This window comes from Colossoma macropomum, unplaced genomic scaffold (assembly GCF_904425465.1).
Source record: "Colossoma macropomum unplaced genomic scaffold, Colossoma_macropomum, whole genome shotgun sequence".
In the NCBI taxonomy this organism is placed as follows: Eukaryota; Metazoa; Chordata; class Actinopteri; order Characiformes; family Serrasalmidae; genus Colossoma; species Colossoma macropomum.
This window is the reverse complement of record NW_023494796.1, coordinates 19449239-19472492: the sequence shown is the minus strand read 5'-3', so window position 1 is coordinate 19472492 and position 23254 is coordinate 19449239. Positions and strand designations below refer to the sequence as shown.

Genomic DNA, 23254 nt, shown 5'->3' with positions numbered 1-23254 from the left:
CTTTGGGCCCGTTAATACCAGTTTGAGTATTTGAGTATTGTTGCTGACCATGTGCATCCCTTCATGGACAACAGTTTGGTTCATTGTACTTCATTGGCTTTCTTATTCACTGGATCTGAATCCAGTAGAACACCTTTGGGATGCGGTAGAACAGGAGATTCACAACATAAAAGTACACCTGAAAAACGAATTGAATTGCATGATGCAGTCATGTCAGCATGGAGCAGATTCTAAATGGAATGTTATCAACATTTTATGGAATCCATGCCACAAAGAATGAGGCTGTTTTGAGAGCAAAGAGAGACCCTGCCTAGATTTTATGTAGTGCTCATAATAAAGTGCTCGATGCATGTATATATGTTATGTGTTTTACACTGGCTTAGAACATAGTTCAACCAATCGGATTTTAGAACCATCCGTTTTATAACATAAACATTTAGAACCGTAGCCCTGCCTAGTGTTAATTAACATATGTTTGCATGTTGGTTAACTTCAAAATGAAAAAGCAAAGTGGGAAATAAAAAATAAATCACCAGCAGATGGCACCTGTATTAGTTTACATTTGCATTTTTATTCTGATGCTTAAAGCGCGTCCATGCCGAAAACTGAAGCAAACGGTCACTTTGCTGTTCATTTATTCCATTTGGATTTTCATGTTGCCAGATATGCAGCCTATTGCTATTAAAAAGAAATAAGAACGTAAACATTGCATTTTGGTTTTAGTTTTGACACATTTTAGGCATTTCATGAAGAAAAAGCAAAGCCAGAGTGAAGCTTGGATTTTCTTTTCTCTATTAGCTTTTCCATTTTAAAATGAAATGACAAATAGCTGTCTTAAATTTATTTTTATTTTTGTCACAAGTGACTCGTGCTTATGTGAAAGATTAAATTGCAAATATAGGTATTTCATTTAATTTTAAATTTTGCCAGGATATTTGCACAGATGTTTGGAAAAAGAAATGGCAAAAGAGGTTTGCATTTACATTTTAGTGTTTTAATTATAATTTCTTTTTTGCCCAGATTTGCCTCCCATACCTTTTAAGGGATTGTCCCCCACTTTTAAAATTGTCTAGTGACATAGAGGGATGGTTCAGGTGATCTGTTTGTTCCAAAAGCCTCTGGCCCATTGCCCATGCCCAGTAGCTGTGCCTGTATGCCCACATGGGCTCATGTTTTAATATGGAAACTGACTACAGGAGATGTTTTAAAGATTTGGAAAAGTATTGTATTGAAGCTTACTTTGGCTGATGAAAACGACATTGATTTTGAGTCTTTTTGTCTTGTTTCAGGGATGATATTCTGCAGAGTCTGTCCATCGTGCATCACTGCCTTCTGGGTGCTGGCAGCCTTCTGCCTCTACTGCGTGGAGAACCGGTGCCGGAGCTGTGAGTGTCTCGTATAAACACATGGACACAAGCAAAGCTGATAATGACAGCTTTTTTGCTTATTGTAGCATTTTACTGCAAGCTGGATCTTCAGTGCAGTGCAGTGTTTGTCATTGATTTGATTCTAGTTGAGCTTGAAACTGTTTCTGTTCCCTCCATTAGTGTCCATACTATGATGCAACTCTGTGAGACAAATCTGTACACTGGTGTGGAATATGGTAAGAACGATTGTTGCTACAGTTTGCCACATTTGGAACTTAATTCTGACTCTCTCTCATTCTTTTCTCACGCTCTCTCTTTTTTCCAGACATGTCAAGACAGAACTACAGAGAGGTCGTCTGTACAGTGATGAGACAGCTACTGCGTAAGTGACAACTCTACACAATAGTGAATAGTCTTTCCTGGAGGTAGATGTCTAGTGGTTGTAAACAAAATAAGTCAGAGTGTTTTGGTGTTGAGTGGTTAATTGTTGAGAAACTTATTCAAATTTGTTTACAAAGTTGATGATGGGAAGCAGGGGTTACAATGTCTGTAATTCCATAACCCCCCCCCCCTTTGTTTTAAAACAAAGGATATACTGCATGTACCACTCCACCATAAATGGATTTTAAAAAATATATGGTTTTAGGCTAAAACGTTGTCTCGGAACTATCGTAAAACAATTTCTTAGGCACCACATATTCATAATCATTTCTCTGAAATGGCACATTTCACATCTGACCACTTTGAATGACTTTCTTAACGTCTTAATGATTGCATTCCGCAAAAATTTTCAATATCAGTTGCAAAATATAAATTCCTTTATCAAAAAAAATCCAATTTACACAAATTTCACCTTACCCCTAATGTAGTTGATCAGCCAAGACAATGTTTGATGTCCCAAGTTTGCTTGCCTCAACTTAAGTTGTTAAAGGAGCAATTCAGCAAAAAAATGAATTTGCACCATTTTTCACTTATTTCAGTAGTCATTTAGTCATGTCTGAAATCCAAATTTTGCTTATTTAATTAAGTCTTTGAGTTACAAGGCTAACATTGCTAACAAACACTAGAAATCAGTTGTCATCCAAATCTTTTCTGTAAATATATTCCGAAATTATCTCTTAATCTGTTCAAACCACATCTAGATCTTCATTAATGTTGCACGAATTTGCAGTTTGCAATTTTAGAGCAGAGTTTTACTGTGAACAATAAAAATGAACAAAACTTCACCCTGTAGCTGAACGCTGAAGGCAGACATTTTAGACAGCAGATGTTGTGCTTATTTCTGACTCACTTTGGTGTGCATGCACATTACATGGGCATATGTGGACAGATTACAGGTGAACTGAAGATATACGTTTATAAACACGAACAATGGAAATTGCGAGCATAATTTATTTTTCATGTGCCTTTGTTACATGAAGTGGACTTGGAAATTGGCACAACACCTGTTGTCTAACAAACTAATTATGGACACCAAACATGTCTTAACTGATTGACTGCATGTGGGCTACCTGGAAAATCATGTAAATTAGATTTTCTGCCAAACTTGTTTTGTAAGTAATCTCAAGTAGAAGCCGTGTCTGACACTGTATGAGATACTGTTATCTATAAGAGTGGCCAAGAGTACTGACATAACATAAAATAAAACAACATAAACAACATAAACAAGCCTACTTGAGATTACTAAACAGCAATTACTCAATGCAATTTGAAGCAGGTCACTGATGATTTTGCTTGCAGTTTGCTAATCGGTGGGGTATAAACTTACATTATTTGTTAGCAACATTAGCATAGGGAGCTGCAAAACAAAAGAAGCGAACATCAGACACCAAACATGTCTTGGCTGATCAAACTACATTTGGAGTAAGGAGAAATTAAGTAAATTTGATTTTTGACTGAACCATCACTTTAACATGCATGCCTTTATAAAACATTTTGTGAAAGGAAAATAGTCAATGACAACTTCTCAGAGTAGAAGTGCTTGCTGAGCTAGGATCAGATTCCCATTTAATTCTAACTGAAATAGATCGACACTTCTTCTCAGAGAAGCTTGATAAATACAGGCCAAGACCTCTTTTGTTCTGGAATATGTTACACATCTCACACATGAAATATCCCTATTTATATTTTTTACAGACCACATCCTTGATCACTCTGAGGATGACACCAAATCACTGTTTTCCATCATAAAGGTGAGCCCCAATTTAGAAAGACAACACATTATTTAATTTAGAAAGTCATTACACAATTACCCATTAGGACTATCCGAAATACCATTTTTGGGCTCCAGAGCTTAGGCAGCAGTCAGCAGCATATTCTAGGCATGGAGGCAAGGGCAGGGAGGTTGAGAAAGCCATTCAGAAAATCCACGTTCCACGCCTGTGTTGAAAGCACATCTGCGGCCTCATTCGTTGTAAAATCCAAATCTCCAGGCTACCTGCTTTTCTCACAGAGCGCTGTGGCACTCACAGCGCGGCTTCAATCTATCTACCTGGCCTGCTAGCCTCTCTCAGTGACAGTCTAGGGGGTGATAGCACAGTGCATGAGAGGTTAACCAGCGCTTCGCAGAAGTGGTCTAACTCGAGGTACGAAGCGCATACACTCATGTTTATTAAAAATGTGAAAGATCTAACTCATAGGCTCTGCTTTTCCACTGAACCATAAAGAAAAATTTATAATCATTCAATAGTCAGTGGTGAGGAACATCACACGGTAACACGGTATCTGTTTGACCTCCAGGTCATAAATGACCTACTGCACTTCAGAGGCTCACATAAACATGAATTTGAGTCACGCTGGAAGAGCTTCAGTCTGGTCAAGAAATCCATGGAGAACCGGGTGAGACCCTTATTTAAAAGTAATTCAATTATCAGACCAACTAGTGAGCGAACAAGTGATTAAGTCTTTCATTTATTCTCCATCTCCAGCTCCATAGAAACAAACAGCACATTCGAGCATTGCTCATCGACAGAGTAATGCTACAACATGAGGTGAGGATTTCAGACATTGCTTGCAAGTTCTAAGGCTATTCCCTGTTCACTAGAGGTGTATTGATGGTGTTGTATGGCTGTTGATATTTGTGTTTGCCAGCTAAGGAATCTGACAGTGGAAGGTTGTGAGTACCTCACTGTTCACCAGAATCTCATAAAGGACTTGCTCCGACTGTCCACCAGCACTTACAGTCAGGTATTGGTTAAAACACAAGTACACAATAATTTTTTGTAAAAGTGTAATGCTGCTATCCTTGTACCTGAAACCAAAACCTAAAACAGAGGTGATTTCAACTGATTTTTTAAATTTCTTCATAATTCAAATGTTAAGATGTAAATACAGTTATGTTAAATGCTCTGTTCTAGACAAACTTGCTTACAGTGGTGGTGATAGGAACCACAAGTCAAAACTGTTTAATGCCACTTTAAGCTACCGAACAGAACGCCATTCCCTGAAATGGTTATGATTATGAACCCTGATGCCAGAGACATTTTTTTCCAAACGTTTTGAGAAAAGGTTTTGGTCTAAAATGTACTTTTTAAAATACATTCTGGACACAGAGATCATGAGGTGTTGTAGAGGCCAATTAGTACCCAAAGAAAACTTTTTGAATTCACCACTATTAACAACATTACATATAAAAACTCAGAAGACACTGGTTGTTTTGTATAATAAATACAATGGTTATATTTGCCATTGTATTTGGACATTGTATATTTGCCAGGTGGTTATATACCTTTACACATCGCAGCTCCTAGTTTCTATCACCTCCATTGTAAATCCAAGTTGGTAAGTTTCTCAACAATTAACTATTTCAATCAATCAATCAATCAATCAATCAGTCACTCAACCTTTATTTAAATTCTGAGTAAACTGAGATGATCTTTTATCGCAATTTCACATCAAACCACTTTGAATGACTGTTAACATCTCAACGATTGAACTTTTGGAAAATTGGTGCAATTCTTCTTTAACATCAACAACCCAAAAAAAATATTTTAGCTCTTTTAGTTTTATGTTTTCATATCATTGTGACGAGTCTCTTTGTTCTGAAAGGTGAGGAGTAAAGCTCAGAGTGTGCTGTTTACTGCCCTGGGAACCTACAACTTCTGCTGCCGAGACATCATCCCTCGAGTGCTGGAATACCTGGACCCCAGCTGCACCAACGTCACCCAGCAGCAATTCAAAGTATGACTCACAAGCCACCAACTGTTTATATAACTAACAGGCTGCATAACTCTAACCTTGAAAATGCTTTTAATAAACAAGTATGTTTTCTTTGTCAGTTTTAATTAACTCTACATATTAAAGATTAACCAGGTTTTTCTAGTATACAATATCACACATGTCTGTGGTAACACTTGTGACAGTGCTAGCTTGGTAATAATGCCAAAGCCCATATATTTTAACCCCTTGTTGTGTTGTCTGCATTCATTAGCACTCAACCTTCAGTGGTGTGTTTGGGGCTTTAATATGTGCTTTAACAGTAATTACAAAAGACAACAGTTAAATCATTATTTAAGCAAAACCTGCTGTTGGTACCAAGGAAGACTTTGATGAGTGCTATATATTCAGAGAGTTTGTAAATAGCTGTTTAATGTTAATCTTTGTAGGTATTTTTTCGTACTTAGCTAAAAGGTAACGGTGAGGAAATTAAAATTTCAAATGAAGTTTTTTTTTCCCCAGTGTTTTAAGTGTTTTTTTTATCTCTCCTTCCGTCAGGGTGCCTTGTACTGTCTTCTTGGGAACCACAATGGAGTGTGCTTGGCTAATCTTCAGTACTGGGACTGCATAGCACTAACGTGGCCCGCTATTGTGCACTGTGGTCTCAGTCCCACCATGTATCTGGAGAAGCCCTCAGTAGTGCGACTCTTTGACGATCTCGCTGACAAAATTCACCGGCAATACGAGACCATCGGCTTTGACTTCTCTGTAAGCCCAACTGCATGTTCACAGACTGGAAATGAATGGAATTAAAGTGGTGTGGCTTTTAGCGTTGCCTCTTAAAAGAATATTGATGGATGGAAGGATGGATGGATGGACAGATTAGATACACAGATGGAAATACAGATAGACTCAAGTTTTGATATACAGACAGATGAAGACTGATAGATGAATACCAATATAGACTAATGGATAAGGAGATAGACGGATATATAGATAATGTATAAATATCTTAACGGATGAATAGATGGTTAAATATATAAACAAATGGGTTGATAGAGAGATAGATGACCAAATGGATAGTTTTATAGACTAATGGATTGATAGATGGACAGATGGACAAAACAACTAATATATTGCTACAGAGGTGGATGGATAAATATACATTGTGGGTACTGCTAGATGCTGCAGCTATTTTACACTATGTTTACACTTTTAGAGCAAGTCACACATTTCTTAGTACGTTCACATGGATTTCGTCCATCATGTGAAATGGCTAAACCAGGGTTTTTCATAAAGAAAGATCCTGAGGCTGGACCACCTACAAGTGAAACAGCCACCATATCTCAGACTGAAAAAAACTATAAAAAACCATTTATAATCCAAACAAAGAAAAATACAGCAGACAGTAAACAAACAAATGGGTAAAGACTTCTTTTCCGTTGAAGGACAGCTGAAAACACTACAGGCAGGTTTGATTTCAACCTTCTGTCACTCCAACAGCAATTTTTTTTAATTATCTTATGATAGCAGAGCACCATTTAATCAAATTGAACCCATACTGGGTTTGAATCTCATTAGCTAAGCAAAGTTAGAGAGAGGAGCCAGGTAGCTTTAGCTTAGCTAGGAGGCTACAGATTCAAACACCACAGAACAGGTTTAATATCAACTTTCTGTACTTCTAACACCAGGTGCTCAACTTCGCTTCTTTAGATTTGATTATTGGTTATTATCATCCTAACTTCCCAGATAACTCAGCATTTTCCAGGTGGCCACTGGCCTGTGTAAGATTAGACTGAATGCCACTTTTTATCCTTTGTGAATTAGTGTAGTAAATAATTTTAACAGCAGTTTCAGAAATACATGTGGTTATACAGCTGTAATCTATCTAGCACAGTGTCGGCAACAACATTTTAAAAATTATTTTATATTAGGCCTAGCTTTTAATTTTCTTCGCTCAGTAGTTTGTAATAATAGTCTTAGTCTGTTTTCCGAAATAACAGTGTGCATTTAAAGTCTGTTAGAGGAGATACTAGTTAGACCTTGTATGCAGGACAATAATCTGAGTAGTCAGAGTGCGGACTGGCATACAGTCGGCAAGGTGCCAACCTTATCAAGCCAGCAGACCGATATATGCATGCTAACTAGGTCATAGTAAAGTTTTTGTTGGTCAGAATCAAGCCTGTTCTGTGGTGAGCAAAGCTGGCAGCATACTTTTTAAGCTAATACTAACCAGCTGCTCTCTCCTGGTTAGCAGCACTAACATTTAGATATTGTTGTTAGATTGAAGCTTTGACATCTGTTGAATGGTGGATTTAAAATCGTGCCATCGTTTTGTTTATTTGCCATCCGTGTGAGTGAAGTGAACTTATTTGATCGTTTTCAGGTTTGAAATAACACAGCAAGATGCGGTGGCATCATCAAAAACATAGAACCAATCAGCGGATAGCTAAGCTTGCCATCATCCGCCGAACAGTTCTGTGGCCCTGAACACGGTTAGTTAACTGTCCTGTCCTGAACTGAGAAAATCGAGCTGAGCCCGGTTTTTAAACACTCCTTGTCAAACCATGTCCATTTGGACATGCCACTGGAATGGTTATCTTCTGTGCTCAGAATCGTTCGGCTCTCCAGCAGAAAAGAGACCAAACAGGTCAGAATGTCTTCAGGTGACAGAGATGACGTTGAGGGGGCTTCTTTCCATTCTGGAAAACTAAATGGAGCAAAGACAGTTTTACCACCTCATGCAGAAGCTGGAATCTTCCCAAGGTTAAATTTGTTCTTGAGTCTGATGATAAGAAATGGTCTATGCCAGATTCCTTACATGTTCTTAAACGGCAGAACTGTTTGCACTTTTGTGGTCTTGGGTGTGCGCACAAATAAGTTGTGTTTGATATGTAAAGTTCTTTAGGTTTTCCATGTCTGAGAACAGAAAACTAGTAATTGCCGTTCTGTGTTGAACACTTTGCAGCCAAATAAATTATGCCGTCAGTTGGAGGCTAAATAATAATATGAACCTATTGAACTGAACCAGTCCACCTTTTACAAATTTCCTTTCTTCAGCATGTCATCCAGTAGCTAACATCAGCTAACTTCTTAGATGAGTTAGAAAATGTTAATTTTTAAGTTTTTAGGGTTCAGTGTATTGCACTATATCATAAAAACAAACACAGTTGACAGGCTATATTGCTAATTGTATAATAGATGTTTGTACTTTAAATGATCTGGTCTGTAAAATCTTGTGGCCGCAGAAGCTTTTGTGGTCGGCTTGATGGATGAATGGATAAATAGACCTAAGTAGGTAGGGGGATAGATGGACAGATGGATAGACAGACAAATGGGAAGGTGAGAATGTGGGAGACAAGAATAGATAGATAGACAAGTGGATGGATAGACAGGTGAATATATATGGACAAATGGGTCAATAGATAGACTGACGGATGAATGATTAGATAGAAAGATGATTTTTACTAGATAAATAGATAAATAAAGATAGAGAAATAGATAAATGGATGAATAAACTGGATATGTTTTATTGATCACTGAGAGGAATTTGGTATCTGTAGTAGCAACATACACCAACATTGTGTACACCTGGTAAATATATAGTGCAAATATATCAGGGCAAAACATGGCATGAAGTGCAGAGGATAGAAGATAAAACCAAAGCGTTCACATTTAGTGAAGTATAAAGCACAAGGTACATAATAAACAGTAGATGGTGGATAGATACAACATTCTATATTCAGATATTTCTTTTAAAGTATTGTTGTATTTGTGCTTTAACTGGGCAGATACCTCAGAGTTGTCTAGACGTGGCCATGAAGATGCTGAACTCCACTTACCCAAAGCCAAGCCTGAGTGTGGCCACTGAAGAGGAGGAACTGGAGGGCATTCAGAGGCAAGAACAGAAGAACAGAGCCTCAGTACAGTAAGTACAACTACCTGTACGCTGTTCAGTAAGCTAGATACATATTAGCAAGTGCATAAGATATTTGACCAAGGGTCAGTTCCCAAGCTGTTTGAAATTGTGAGGTTTCTCAGGCGAGTACAATAATGATTGTGAAAGAGAAATGGAGCAGACAGAGACTGTTTGCAGATATTGCTTGATGAGGATCAGATACCCATGCTAATACCTCAAACATGCTAACTCATTTGTGAAGACATCACACAAATATGTTGGTTACCAAAGTGAGGGGAAAACTTAAAGTTAGCCAGCTTCTTTCTGGGAGTGATTGAGCCATGTTAGAAAATCCCCTTGGACTCATTTCAACCAGAAGAATCATATCGATACAATACATGTCTGTGACAACTTTACATGTCGATAATAACTTTCATGATGGGTGGAGAAGGGACGCCGGGGGCAGGTTTGAAGACGGAGACCTTTTTATTATTATTTATACACAACGCGAAAACAACTCGGCTTTTCAGCCCACAGACAAATTAAGACAAGACGCTTGCTGGGACTTTTCAGTCCTTTCTTTGTTTCTTTCTTTTTTTCTAGTTCAGCTCAGTTCAGTTCAGCTCAGCTTAGCTCTGCATTTTTCCCCGAAACTCGATTGTAATGGGCAGGAGAGAATAATTGTGTACATCACAGTGGACACACTGCACCTTCACCCGATATGCCCTCTCCAGTGCCACGTCTTGAATCAAGCATTGGTGAATCGTGGTTTGATTACAGCCAGAATCCACCAAGGCTTGATATGTACCCCCTTGAATACTCACTGGAATGCGGTACACTCCAGCTCGATCAGGGGAGGTGGGTGGCGACGTGGGAACTCGGACCAATGTTCCGACCTCCATGTGGTTGCGCTGGTCCTGGAAATATCTGACTCCCCACATCGCCAACGCACCTGCCCAGGCTTCACCCTAGATCTTGTGGGCAGGGGGCGTTGCAGGGAGGGCGAGAGCAGGGAAAGGGTTTGGGGGCTAGAGAGCCCTTCTTTCTGGGAGCGGGAATAGGGAGAGAGAGAGAAGGAGAGAGAGGTATAGGCTGGGTGGGGGTTCCTGCCCTCGAATGCGCCGCCATGTGCGCCTCTGTCAGCTTTGTGGCCTTGTCCAGCATTCCGGTTGGTGACACTGGACCGAAGCTGCTCCAGCACCAATCAAGTCGAGCACCTCCTCGGAATCGCGTTCTTCAGACAAGAGCCACCTTCTGCAGGAATCGCGGAGCTGTTGAGCCAGCACAAAGGGCCAGTTAAACTCTCAGAGCACGCTGACGGTGTTGCTCCGGAGTTCGACCAACCCTCTGGAGGACGGCCTTTTTCAGCTCGTCGTACTCCAGCTGCGATTGAGCAGGGAACTGTTGGGCAGCAAGCTGGACCTACCCCATGAGCAGGGGCAGCAGTCGGATGGCCCAGTCCTTTTTCGGCGACCCCCAGTCTTCCACCGCTCTCTCGAAGAGCACGAACGCTTCTGGGTCATCTTGTGGACTCATCTTCGAGATGGAGATGGTAGCTGGAGCTGGAGTACTGGTGGCTGACAACAAACTCCAGAGAAGATTCCTGTCCGCCTCTTGGCCCTGAGCCAGGGCCTTGAAGTAGGCCTGGTTTTCTCGCTGGATGTCCAGGAGAACTTGATGCTGTGTCTGCTGCAGGAGGGAGAGTGCTTTGACTATCTCTCCAAGCAGTGAGGACTCCATGGCGACATTTGTCCAATCCTCCCAGGTTTCGGCACCAATGTAACAACTTTAATGATGGGTGGAGGAAGGACGCCGGGGGCAGGTGTGAAGACGGAGAGCTTTTTATTATTATTTATACACAACGCAAAAACCACTTGACTTTTCAGTCCACAGACAAATTAAGACAAGATGCTCGCTGGGACTTTTCAGTCCTTTCTTTCTTTCTTTCTTTCTAGTTCAGCTCAGCTCAGCTCAGCACGGGTCTCCTTCTCTCTCTTGGCTCTGCCACCTACTGAGGGAAGAGATGACTATAAGTAGGCTGGCAGAAACAAGGCACAGGTGAACATCATCAGCTATTTAGCCCGCTGGTTCAGCCCGACCGGCTTCTCCGTCCTGCATTCGACGCTCGGCCACGCCTCCTTTCTCCACAATGTCATATTCTGAAATTGCATATTGTTACCCACTTTGTTTTTGCAGTTTTCTTGCTGGAAGGATAATTTGTCTCTTTCTCACCTCCACAGGAAATACAACAAGCTAGTTGAGGATCTTTTGGACTGCCTCAGTGACAGAAATATGTATGTTATCTTTATAAATATAGACAGGACCTTTCAAAAGTTTAGCCACACCTATCCACAAAGAAAGCTGTAATTACTACTTACGGAATTATTGATTTTTTTTTAAGTATTATATTACATTATTTTTTTTTAAATAAAATTAAACATGCTCTAGTATTGGTATTAAACATTATGTAAAACATGCATGCAAGCAGGTGTGTCCAAACCTTTGACTGGAATTGTACAATCGTATGCAAAAGCTTGGGCATCCATCAACAAATTATATGTTTGTTGATTTTCTAAGTGAAAATAAGAACATATCCTCTACAGAGAACACACTTCTGCACACCGTAATGCAGATTTATTGTTTATGTACTGAAATGAATGAGGAAAAAATAGAACATAAAATGTGTCGTATGCAAAAGTTATGGCACATTTAATGAAACATTTTATGTTTTATTTTTTCCAAAATGTTAAACTTGGCAAATACAACCCCATTTCCCAAAAAGTTGGAACACTGTGCAGAATGTAAATAAAAATCAGACGCAGTGATGGGCAAATCATGTTTTTACAGGAAAATACTACAAAGACAACATATAAAATGTTGAAACTGAGAAATGTTATTGTTTTTTGAAAAATGTATGCCCATTTTGAATTTGATGCCCAACAACACTTTCCAAAAAAGTTGGGATGGGGGCATGTTTACCACTGTGTTTCATCACCTCTAATTTTAACAAACTCTGTAAGCATTTGGGAACTGAGGAGACCAGCTGCTGTAGTTTTGACAGTGAAATGTTTTCCCATTCTTGTTTGAGATAGGATTTCAGCTGCACAACAGTTCGGGGTCTCATTTGTCATATTTTTCATTTCGTAATGCCCTAAACGTTTTCAGTGGTGACAGGTCTGGACTGCAGGCAGGTCAGTTTAGCACCCAGACTCTTTTACTACAGAGCCATGTTGTTGTAATATGTGCAGAATGTGGTTTAGCATTGTCTTGCTGAAATAAGTAAGGCCTTCCCTGAAAAAAGACATTGTCTGGATGGCAGCATATGTTGCCAACACAGATGTGCCCTCACAGATGTGCACATCACCCATGCCATGTGCACTAACATACCCCTATACCATCAGGAATACTGGCTTGTGAACTGTGCACTGATAACAAGCTGAGTGGTCTTCAGGACATGGTGTCCATAATTTCCAAAAAAAAATTCGAATGTTGATTCGTCAGACCACAAGAGACTTTTACACTTCCCCTTAGTCCATTTTAAATGAGCTTGGGCCCAGAGAAGGTGGCAGCATTTCTGGACCCTGTATATGTATGGTTTCTTCTTTACGTTTCAGAGTTTCAACTTACATTTGTTGATGCAGTGATGAACTGTTTTCACAGACAGTGGTTTTCAGAAGTATTTCTGAGCCCATGCAGTGATTTCCACTACAGAATCATGTTTGTTTTTAATGCAGTCCTGCCCAAAGATCATGGCCAGCAAATACTGTTTTTTGGCCTTGTCCCTTGCATACAGAGATTTCTCCAGATTCTTTGAATCTTTTAATGTTATTATGTACCGTAGGTGATGAAAAGCAAAAGTTCATTTCTATTTTACATTAAGCAACATTATTCTTGAATTGTTCCACTGTTTGCCTGTGCAGTCTTTAACAGAGTACTGAACTTCTCCCCATCTTTACTTCTCAAAGACTCAGCGTCTCTGGGATGCTTTTTTATACCCAATCGTGTTACTGACTTGTTGCCAAATAACCACCAGGGTTTTTTTTGTAGAATTACACAACTTTACCAGCCTGCTGTTGTCCCTGTCCCAACTTTTTTGGAACGTGCTGTTGGCATCAAATTCAAAATGGGCAGATATTTTTCAAAAAGCAATAAAATTTTTCAGTTTCAACATTTGATATGTTGTCTGTATACTGTTTTCAACGAAATATAGGGTTTAAATGCACATCATTGCATCATTGCATTTTGTTTTTCTTTACATTTTACAATGTCCCAACTTTTTTTGGAAATGGGGTTGTAAATAGAAGCGCAGTAAAATTAGCAGAAAAATATCATATTTCAGTTCACTGTGTTTTACCATTGGATGCAACCATTTGCAGCTGCTACTAGCCAGAAATAAATCAGCGTTGGAGTACTTCCTTGCTCCAGTTAAATCAGTGTCTGCTACACACTCAAAAAAGATTCTTTAGAAAAGGACCTTTGAAGAACCATCTTTATAGGTGTGTAGAGCAAAAGTTGGGCTTCCAGATAAGTCAATTTTTTTTAGTTTATTTTCTGTCAATCACCATATCTGCGATAATCAATCTCTGTTAGTAGGTTTGAGTCAGGTTCAGGTTTCAAATTTAGATTCTGGTCTCTGTCGGGTCAGGTCTTGAAATCATGGGTAGAGCTAGGGTTTGGACTTCAGTTTCATGCTCTTCAATTTTACTAGAGACTTGTGCAGACTAGTAGTCCAGTGTGCATCTCATTTGTCACATGTGCTCTCTATTAGGCCCTGGAAGTTTGAGCATATTGCCATTGGCTTCCTGTCCCTGATGCTTAGAGACGACTGCCCTCTACCTTCTCGTGCTGTCCTCTTCTTCGTTCAAAGTCTCAACCATGACTCACTCTTAGTCCGCAAGGTAGGCATGTGTGAGTGTATCTGTGCAAACCTACAGCTCACTGGATGTTTTGACAGATATTTTTCAAGTTGATGCATAAATACATGTGCTTCAAGAATGACACACTAAGACATATATGCCAACACATTTGGCGTCTTGACTGCTCTGTTCTTCTTGTATCAGGTTGCAATATCAGCTTTAGCTGGCATCTTGAAGCAGCTGAAGAGACCTCGTAAGAAGGTGTCAGTTAGTCCATATGACATCTCTGAGCTCAAAACATCTCTAGAATCATGTAAGTATATATGTTAGTTTACATCAAGTTGTCAGTTTATTCCATACACGGTCATTGAGCGGTAGAGATAAGGGGAATCGCTACAATATCACAATAATATGTAGTGTAATCTTGCATCATTTTGGATTTACAAATAGTATTGATGCACCCAAGTGTCAATATTTTATTGTTTAAATTTGTATTAAGCTCCATGTTAGAAAAATAGATACTTAATAGATATACTTAATAGATATGTATATGCATTTCTTTCTTAATCCATAAGATTTTTTCTGGTGAGACATTTACTACTACCACAGACAAAGATTTCTGTCTGTGTAAATGAAGTAGTAAATAACACTCTCGCCCTGCTCATGGGAGAAAAGTTTAGGCGGGACCAAACAAACAACCAAACATTAGATTACCAAAATGCATTTCTTCCTCAGTCCTTTCTGGTGAGACCAAGGTTTCTGTCAGTGGAGTTGTTGACATTGTTTCCCTGCTCATGAGAGAATGATTAAGCTAGGAGTCTGAAGATCACTATAAAATGCCAAGAAAACTTCAATAATATGAGATTCCTAACATTAATTTCATCTAATGCTGTAAATTGCTTTGATAAATCAGTATATCTGTTGCAAATATTCCTACTCCCTGCAGCATTGTAGTCTCTAGAGCAATATTCATTAATAGATTTTCATGTTTATAAACTAGGAAAACACCCTTTTGTTGATGTGTCTTGAAGACGGAAGACAATCCAACTACTTTGGGATGGAGTTTTGGGTGAATGCAGAAGGAGGGCAGACAGACAGACATACACAGTCACACATACACTCACACCTAGGGGCAATTTTAGCACGTCCAATTGGCCTGACTGCATGTCTTTGGACTGTGGGAGGAAACCGGAGTACCCGGAGGAAACCCACGCAGACACAGGGAGAACATGCAAACTCCACACAGAAATGACCCTGGTCGCCCGGCCGGGAATCGAACCCAGGCCATTCTTGCTGTGAGGCGACAGCGCTACCCACTGTGCCACCGTGCCGCCCGCGCAATTAGCAAATAGAATTAATAGATGCAATAGAATTGTATGGTGTCTCAAGTATTGTGATAATATCATTATTTTGGGGGAACGGTAGAGATTCCGCTTCTCTACTGGGTAGGGTCGAGGGGGGGATGATAAATTATGTTGTGACAGATGGGCTGCAATCAGTAATTGTAAACCTACAAGGTGTACCTATATAGTAGTGTACCTAATAAACTGCCAACTCATTGTATATACCTGCATGTATTACTTAGTTTCAATTAGTGAAGGACTATATTAGAGAATCCTGTGTGAACTACTGAAAGACGTTTTTTGTTGATCAGAAGTCATTTCCAATCTTTCACTGAATTATCCAATGAATGAGATCTGTATCTGTATTTTGTGTCTTAGGGAGTGGTAAACATGCAGACTCGATGGTGTCAGGAGACAGACCTGATAACCAGTGGCTGCAGTACAACAGCAGCAGACTGCCTCGCTCCCAGCAGGACTGGGACAAGTGCTGCTTCATAGAGAAAACTCACTGGGGCTACTCCACCTGGCCACGGTAAAATAAATACTATACAATTACTGCAGATGCTCATTAACAGTAAATTATATATTGTCAGTCACATGCACATTGTTTAGTTTTAGACAGATTGGAAACTTACACAGACTATAATGAATATGTCATGATAAACATGGCTTTCTCTCTGCTGTCTTCTCTACCTGTCTCTTTATCATCCTCTGTCATACTCATCTCATGTTCTCTGCAGGAAACTAATGTTGTATGCACCTTCTGAAGAGCAACCCAAGCGAGGCAAAACCAGAGAGGAAATGACAGAGGTATGGCAAACACACGCAGCAAAAACACCCTTTTCAACATCCAAATGTAGTACTTCTTATCTTCTTATATTTGCTATTTAATCTGCATTCTGCAGATTTTTTAACATTTAGCTTAATTGCATTGTTAAGATGTAAACAATGTTATTCAGAGTGGTTTGATGCAAAATGTTACAGAGAAACTTGCAGTCAGAATTCTTTACAGAGGTGTTACAGAGGTGGAACCAGTCTGAAGAGTTTAATGCCTCAGCGAAAGTTAATACGTGAAAAGGTTACAAATACATTGCCTGTTACAGTAGTTTTGCAAAAGGTGTTGGCCTAAAATACATCTATACATATATACATATGTGTGTGTGTGTGTGTGTGTGTACGTGTGTGTGTGCCCAGAGGGAGCAGATCATCTATGATCATTTCTCCGACCCTGTCTTCATAGACCAGCTCATTCAGTATCTCTCACTGGAAGACCGGAAGGGTAAAGACAAGTTCAGCCCTCGCCGCTTCTGCCTCTTCAAGGTGAAAACATTTCAAGCACCTGAAAACAAACTCTACAAAAGTCAGATATGTTATGCTGAAAGTGACAGTTAACTCTTTTTTTCTAAATTTCACAACTGACTGTCGCATGCCATGTGCTATCCCAAGCTCAGGAAGGACGCTGGAGGCAGGAGAAACATCTGCAGCAGCCATTTCTTTATTTCATTCACAGAACACACAACTGAAACTGAAACTAGCCACCTTTTAGTGGCTACTACACTAGACTTTTCAGTCCTTTTCTCACTTGAGCTTTTCAGCTCTTCAGTCTGTTGCTGCTGCTGCTCGTCCCTTTTCTCTCTCTGTTTCCTGTTCTCTGCTCTTTTTAAAGGTGCTCACGTCACCAACGCCAGATCACCATCAACTGGCTTTCATTAAGGGCAGCGTGAGCTCCTGAGCCGAGAGGGACAGAGCTTGTTGCTCCGTCTCACCGTCACCGGCTCAGCCGCCTGGATCAAACGTGAGGTGTAGTCTAGTGGCCTCTCTGGGAAACAGGAGGCAGTGCCCAGGAGGTGGGGCTCGGGACTCGTGCGCCATACACCACTCTCTTGTGGTTCTCCTTGTCTCCTCGCAACCCTTGCAGGGTTTCATCCTTGCTCAGGGTTGGGACCCAGCCCTCTCACAGCTGTCATTGGGGCCCGGGAGACGGACGCCTGGCACATACCTCCATCACCCAACTCACAGCAGGGGGAAGGGAGGCGAACTTCGAGCCCTCTCGGAGCGGTAACGGGAGGGGAGAGAAGGTGGGCTTTCTTGGAGCAGGAATAGGAGGGAAAAGAAAGGGAACTTCAAGCCCTCTCTGAGCAGGGAGGGGAGGGGGAAGAGAGTCCCTGGTCCTCCTCGGAGCAGGGGCTAAAGGCATGAGGGGGGTGAGAGGGGGTCACCACGTGCTGCTCCTCAAGCTGCTTCCATCACTTCAGCGTCATGAAAAGCAGCCTGCAGCTCCCGTCAGCAGGCCAGATGCATGGACTTGAGGGTCTTGATGGACTCCTCTTCTGCCATGGAGACTCCCTCCCTCCCTTATTGCTCCGCCTCCCTGTCACTGCCCCCGACGTGAGGTGAAGTCTAGCGGCCTTACTGCGGAACAGGAGGCAGTGCCCAGGAGGTGGGGCCGTCGTGGTTCTGCTTTTGTCCCCGCTGTCCTTGTGTGCCATCATCAGGGCCCGGTGGACAGGCACATGGCACACTGACATATTTGTCTCTTTGTGGAAGTAAAAATATAGTTTAGTCTAATAGATCTCATTTCTGAAATTTAGAACACAAACCGGCAAACATAAACTTACCGCCACCTACTGACTAAGGAACACATTAAGATTAGAATTAAATGAATTTAAAAAAGTGACATTGTATTTTAAGGTCCTCAGATTTCCATGTGGAGTAATTTTAGAGTACTATTTACAAAAGACAAAAAACATAAATACTTTTAAAATCATTTATATCCTCAAAACAATACATGAAAGGTGTACTGTTTCAGCCAGAGTCCAGAAATTAAAGTGATGATTCCGCCCAAAGTCAAAATTACAGGTATAAATATATTAATTAAGACTTGTTTGTTTGGTATCTATGGCTTCCTCTTTCAAATAGGTATGCTTATGTGACACCATCTAATATATTGTTATCTATTAAAAAGGTACAGTAGTACTTTGCATAGTAACAAACAGTAGTAGCAGCCACCTTTAACCTTGTATCATGCCTGTACATTTGTTTATTATTATAGATAACACTACATCTTACTGTGTCAGAAGCCAAGATTAAGATTATGTAACAGTTTGCAGTAGTTTGAAGCAAGTGGGTATAAAGTTTGCCTAATGCTAGCAGGTGGCTTTAAGCTTCCATTATGTTAGCTTCATTAGTCTTGTAGATTTGATTTGATTGTTGGAACTATCACTTTAAGTCCTTGTGCCGTGACAGGGTCTTTTCCGAAATTTCGACGACAGCTTCCTGCCAGTGCTGAAGCCACATATGGAGCAGCTGGTAGCAGACACACATGAGAGCAAACAGCGCTGTGTAGCTGAGATTATCTCTGGCCTCATCAGAGGATCCAAACACTGGAGCTACAGCAAGGTACACACACACTCACATACCAAACATTTTCATTACACTAAATGAAATTGTACTGCCACATTTGAAAATGGCTAAATATATGAGTTATGTTTCAATGTTTAAAATAATAATATTATTACAAGTAAATTAATAAAATATCAAAATAATGAGCTGGCATCCAGTTATGTTGTTACTATGCAGTTTATGCAGTTACTATGAACTGATGAAAACTGTTACCTATGAAATACTCAGAAAGTATATTGTGACTTAATTAATCACAATAATGATAATGTAACGTCATATTGAACCCCCCCCACCCCGCTAATATGTAAATCAATATTTACACACGCACACTTTTTTTTACTTAGCAGAACAGTCGGGAATAACTACAGGTTCCGTGTGTGATACTATAACTATACTTGAATCACTATGCAATTATAAAGTGATATTGTCAGAAGGCCTAAAAGCCTCTAAGGGTCCTCCACTGGCAGTCCATCACATTGTAATACTAAGCATATCACAAACCTTTGAATATCATAATAGAATCATATCAGTGCTCAAATATTGTGAGAATATTGAGTTGCAGGGCTTGTAGCATTTCCCCACTCGGCTGACTAATGCTAGTGAAATAAAGCAATCCCAAACCTATTTCTGTTCAACCCATTTCATGGTGTTTGTGTGTGTACTCAGGTGGAGAAGCTGTGGGCTATGCTCTGTCCTCTCCTCCATACTGCACTTTCTAATATTACCATTGAAACCTACGGTGACTGGGGCACCTGCATTGCCACTGCTTGCGTAAATATCTCTCTGTTTTCCTCTTTGTCTTACCACTGTGGTTTATCTCCTTGTGGACGCATGTATTATGAACTTATTAATGTTCATAAGCATATGTGTGCTTAAATGTTTGTCTGGTCTATATTTTGTGTGATACAGGAGAGCAGAGACCCACGGAAGCTGCATTGGCTGTTTGAATTGCTAATGGAGTCTCCTGTCAATGGAGAGGGAGGCTCATTTGTTGATGCCTGGTATGATGATATAGATGTCACAGTATATTCTGTTTTATTTGACTGACTGCAACATTTATGCCATTAGAAAATAGGTTATTGGTGCATGCAGCCAGTTGATTCTAAGGGAATTAAAGAATTCTTTTCATTTTGGGAAACATAATAGACTTCATGTTACAACCCCATTAAGTTGGGTGCTGTGCAAAATGTAAATAAAAACAAAATGCAATGGTTTGCAAATAACTTAAACCCTATATTTATTTGAAAATAGCACAATGACAACAAATCAAATGTTAAAACTGAGAAACTTTATTGTCTTTTTTAAAAATATATGCCCATTTTGAATTTGATGCCAGCAACACGTTCCAAAAAAGTTGGGACAAGGCGACAAAAGACTGGTAAATTTGTGTAATGCTAGAAAAAATGGCTGAAGGCTTATTGGCAACAGGTCAGTAACATCACTGGGTAGAAAAAGAGCATCCCAGAGAGGCTGAGTCTTTGAGAAGAAAAGATGGGGAGAGGTTGGGCCCTCAGGTGTCACTGCATTAAAAACAGACATGATTCTGGAGTGGAAATCATTGAGTAGGCTTAGGAACACTTCTGAAATCCTCTTTGTCTGTGAATGCAGTTCATCACTGCATCCATAAATGCAAGTTAAAACTCTACTATACAAAGAAGAAACTGTATATAAACAGGACCCAAAAACGCCACCGCCTTATCTGGGCCTGAGCTCATTTGAGATGGACTGAGGCAAAGTAGAAAAGTGTTCTGTGGTCAGCCAAATCAAAATTTGAAAATCTTTTTGGAAATCATGGACAGTGCATCCTACGAGCTAAAGACTATCTGAATGGCAACATATGTTGCCAAAACCTATATATATATATATATATATATATAGGTTTTGGCAACTTATATTGCCATTCAGACAATGTCTTTTTCAGGAAGGCCCTGCTTATCTCAGCAAGACAATGTAAAACCACATTCTACACGCTACAACAGCATGGCTCTATAAACTGACCTGCCTGCAGATCAGATCTGTCACCCACTGAAAACATATGGCACTTTATGAAATGAGAAATACGACAAAAGAGACCCCGAACTGTTGAGCAGCTGAAGTCTTATATCAAGTAAGAATGGGAAAACATTTCACTTTAAAAACTACAGCAGTTGGTCTCTTCAGTTCCAAATGCTTACAGAGTGTTGTTAAAAGAAAAGGTGATGCAACACGGTGGTAAACATGCCCCAGTTCCAACTTGTTTGGAGTGTGTTGTTGTCATCAAATTCAAAATGGGCAAATTATTAAAAAAACAATAAAATTTCTCAGTTTTAGCATTTGAATTGTTGTCTATGTTCTATTTAATTAAATTTAGGGTTTAAATGATTTGCACATCATTGCATTTTGTTTTCATTTACATTTTGCACAGTGTCCCAACTTTTTTGGAAATGGGGTTGTACATTCTGAGTTTTCTCACCTGTCTGATTTTTCATTAATTATGTTAATATTACATTCGTCTGAATAAGACTGCTAGTGTAACTAAGATATGATCATGTAAACAGCACAACTCTATTGTCATGGTTCAACTAAGGTAGGGGTGTCTAGTCTTACCCACAAAGGGCTGGTGCGGTTGCAGGTTTTCATTCCTTGCAGAAGCACACCTGATTCCATTTCTTTAATCAACTGATTTCAGTCAAACACCTGATCTTGCAATCACCTGCTTTGTTGCAATGAAAACCTGCAGCCACATCAGCCCTTTGTGGTTAAGACTGGACACCCATGGACTGGGGCCTCAGTGGACCTAAGCTTAGTGTGATTAAGCATGTGGCCCAGGTCAATATATGCCAGACTATTGAAGTATGTGAACGCTTAGGTCACTCCACTAACTTTAAGCTTTTGCAATATTTTGAGGGTTTTTCTGTAGTACGTTCCATGTGGCAAGTAACAACAGGCAAAAAAAAGTGGAAAAGACGTGTCTCATGTTATACATTTTGTCAGACATAGTTGTCATTATTAGTTGTCCTATACAAAAGTTTCAACACCTCTTGTCAAATTATGATTTGTTGATTTATGAAAAATTGTAAAAATAAGTTAACACTCCCTCTATAGGGAATTTAAATATGGCATTTTCTGCAAATTTTAGTCCACAGTTTCTGTTTATTTGCTGAGTTTAACAAATAAAAAAAATAAAAAAAAAACATAAAATTTAAAAATGTGCCATAACTTTTGAACAGGGCATATTTTATAGTCCGCCCCAGTTGGTTAAATTTAGCAAATCTCCTATACAGCACTTGCAGTTGTCTTGGTTCAGTCCAGTTTCTTAAACTATTCGTGGAGTATTGTGTGCATGTAAATATAGTTATTGTCTTGCTCTGTTTTCTTGCAGTCATTTGTATGTACTGCAGGGAGGCCTTGCTCAGCAGGAGTGGAGAGTTCCAGAACTGCTTCACAGACTGCTGCAGTATCTAGAACCCAAACTCACACAGGTCTACAAAAATGTACGCGAACGCATTGGCAGGTGTGTATGCGCGCACACGTGTACGTCTCCACAAAGGAGAACTTTTCAGAAAAAAGGAAAGAACATTCTTAACTTCAATGCACATTAAGATTCTATTAAATCATTAATCATTAAAGGGGAAATCCACTTTTTTTCCCAAAGTTCTTCAAAGCTGAATCATTAAGATGTAAAAAAAAATCATTCAGAGTGATTGGATATGAAATGGTTCATTGTAGCTAAACTTACTGGCTCTGATTTCTTCACAGTGGTGGTGATGGGAACCAGGGGTCACAATGAGATTTTATATTTAGTGTTTTGGGTTTTGCCTTATAAGGACCTGGATGTACATCTCTGCCATAAACAAAGTTTTTAAAAAACAATTTAAGCCAAAATCTTATTTCAAAGCTTTTGTGAAACACTGTATCAGGCATCAGGCAGCATATATGTAACTTTTTAATAACTTTTTGTGAGCAAGATTTTGGTAGCATTTAAAAGCTTCAGACATCTAGTTCTTATTACCACTGCTGTGAACAATTCTGACTTGGATTTCTCTAGTGCATTTTAAACCACTCTGAATTACTACTGTTTATCTTAATGAATTCATTACGCATGAAATTTGAAAAATCGGTGGAAATCACCTTTAATTAAATTTCCTATTGGCCTTTCTGTTTTGTACCGTTCACATTAGAGTTTTACAAGATTTTGATATGATCGGACATACCAAGTGTATTTTGATCTAACGGCCATGCTTAAATGATAGA

The 23254-nt window shown here is 39.6% G+C and overlaps 1 protein-coding gene across 2 annotated transcripts in view; it reads left to right on the top strand.

Annotated features, from left to right (window-relative positions):
- Nucleotides 1-23254, top strand: part of psme4a (proteasome activator subunit 4a) — a 78671-nt gene that overhangs the window by 41180 nt on the left and 14237 nt on the right. For both annotated transcript variants that reach the window (XM_036583089.1, XM_036583088.1), the window contains 20 exons: nucleotides 1290-1385; nucleotides 1548-1603; nucleotides 1693-1749; nucleotides 3504-3559; nucleotides 4107-4205; nucleotides 4295-4357; nucleotides 4458-4553; nucleotides 5415-5546; nucleotides 6081-6290; nucleotides 9314-9450; nucleotides 11661-11714; nucleotides 14189-14318; nucleotides 14481-14589; nucleotides 15998-16151; nucleotides 16360-16429; nucleotides 16814-16939; nucleotides 18866-19018; nucleotides 19688-19792; nucleotides 19931-20022; nucleotides 22383-22514. In XM_036583089.1, the coding sequence (XP_036438982.1) occupies nucleotides 1290-1385; nucleotides 1548-1603; nucleotides 1693-1749; nucleotides 3504-3559; nucleotides 4107-4205; nucleotides 4295-4357; nucleotides 4458-4553; nucleotides 5415-5546; nucleotides 6081-6290; nucleotides 9314-9450; nucleotides 11661-11714; nucleotides 14189-14318; nucleotides 14481-14589; nucleotides 15998-16151; nucleotides 16360-16429; nucleotides 16814-16939; nucleotides 18866-19018; nucleotides 19688-19792; nucleotides 19931-20022; nucleotides 22383-22514 (2127 nt within the window). The remainder of the gene's footprint in view (nucleotides 1-1289; nucleotides 1386-1547; nucleotides 1604-1692; nucleotides 1750-3503; nucleotides 3560-4106; nucleotides 4206-4294; nucleotides 4358-4457; nucleotides 4554-5414; nucleotides 5547-6080; nucleotides 6291-9313; nucleotides 9451-11660; nucleotides 11715-14188; nucleotides 14319-14480; nucleotides 14590-15997; nucleotides 16152-16359; nucleotides 16430-16813; nucleotides 16940-18865; nucleotides 19019-19687; nucleotides 19793-19930; nucleotides 20023-22382; nucleotides 22515-23254) is intronic.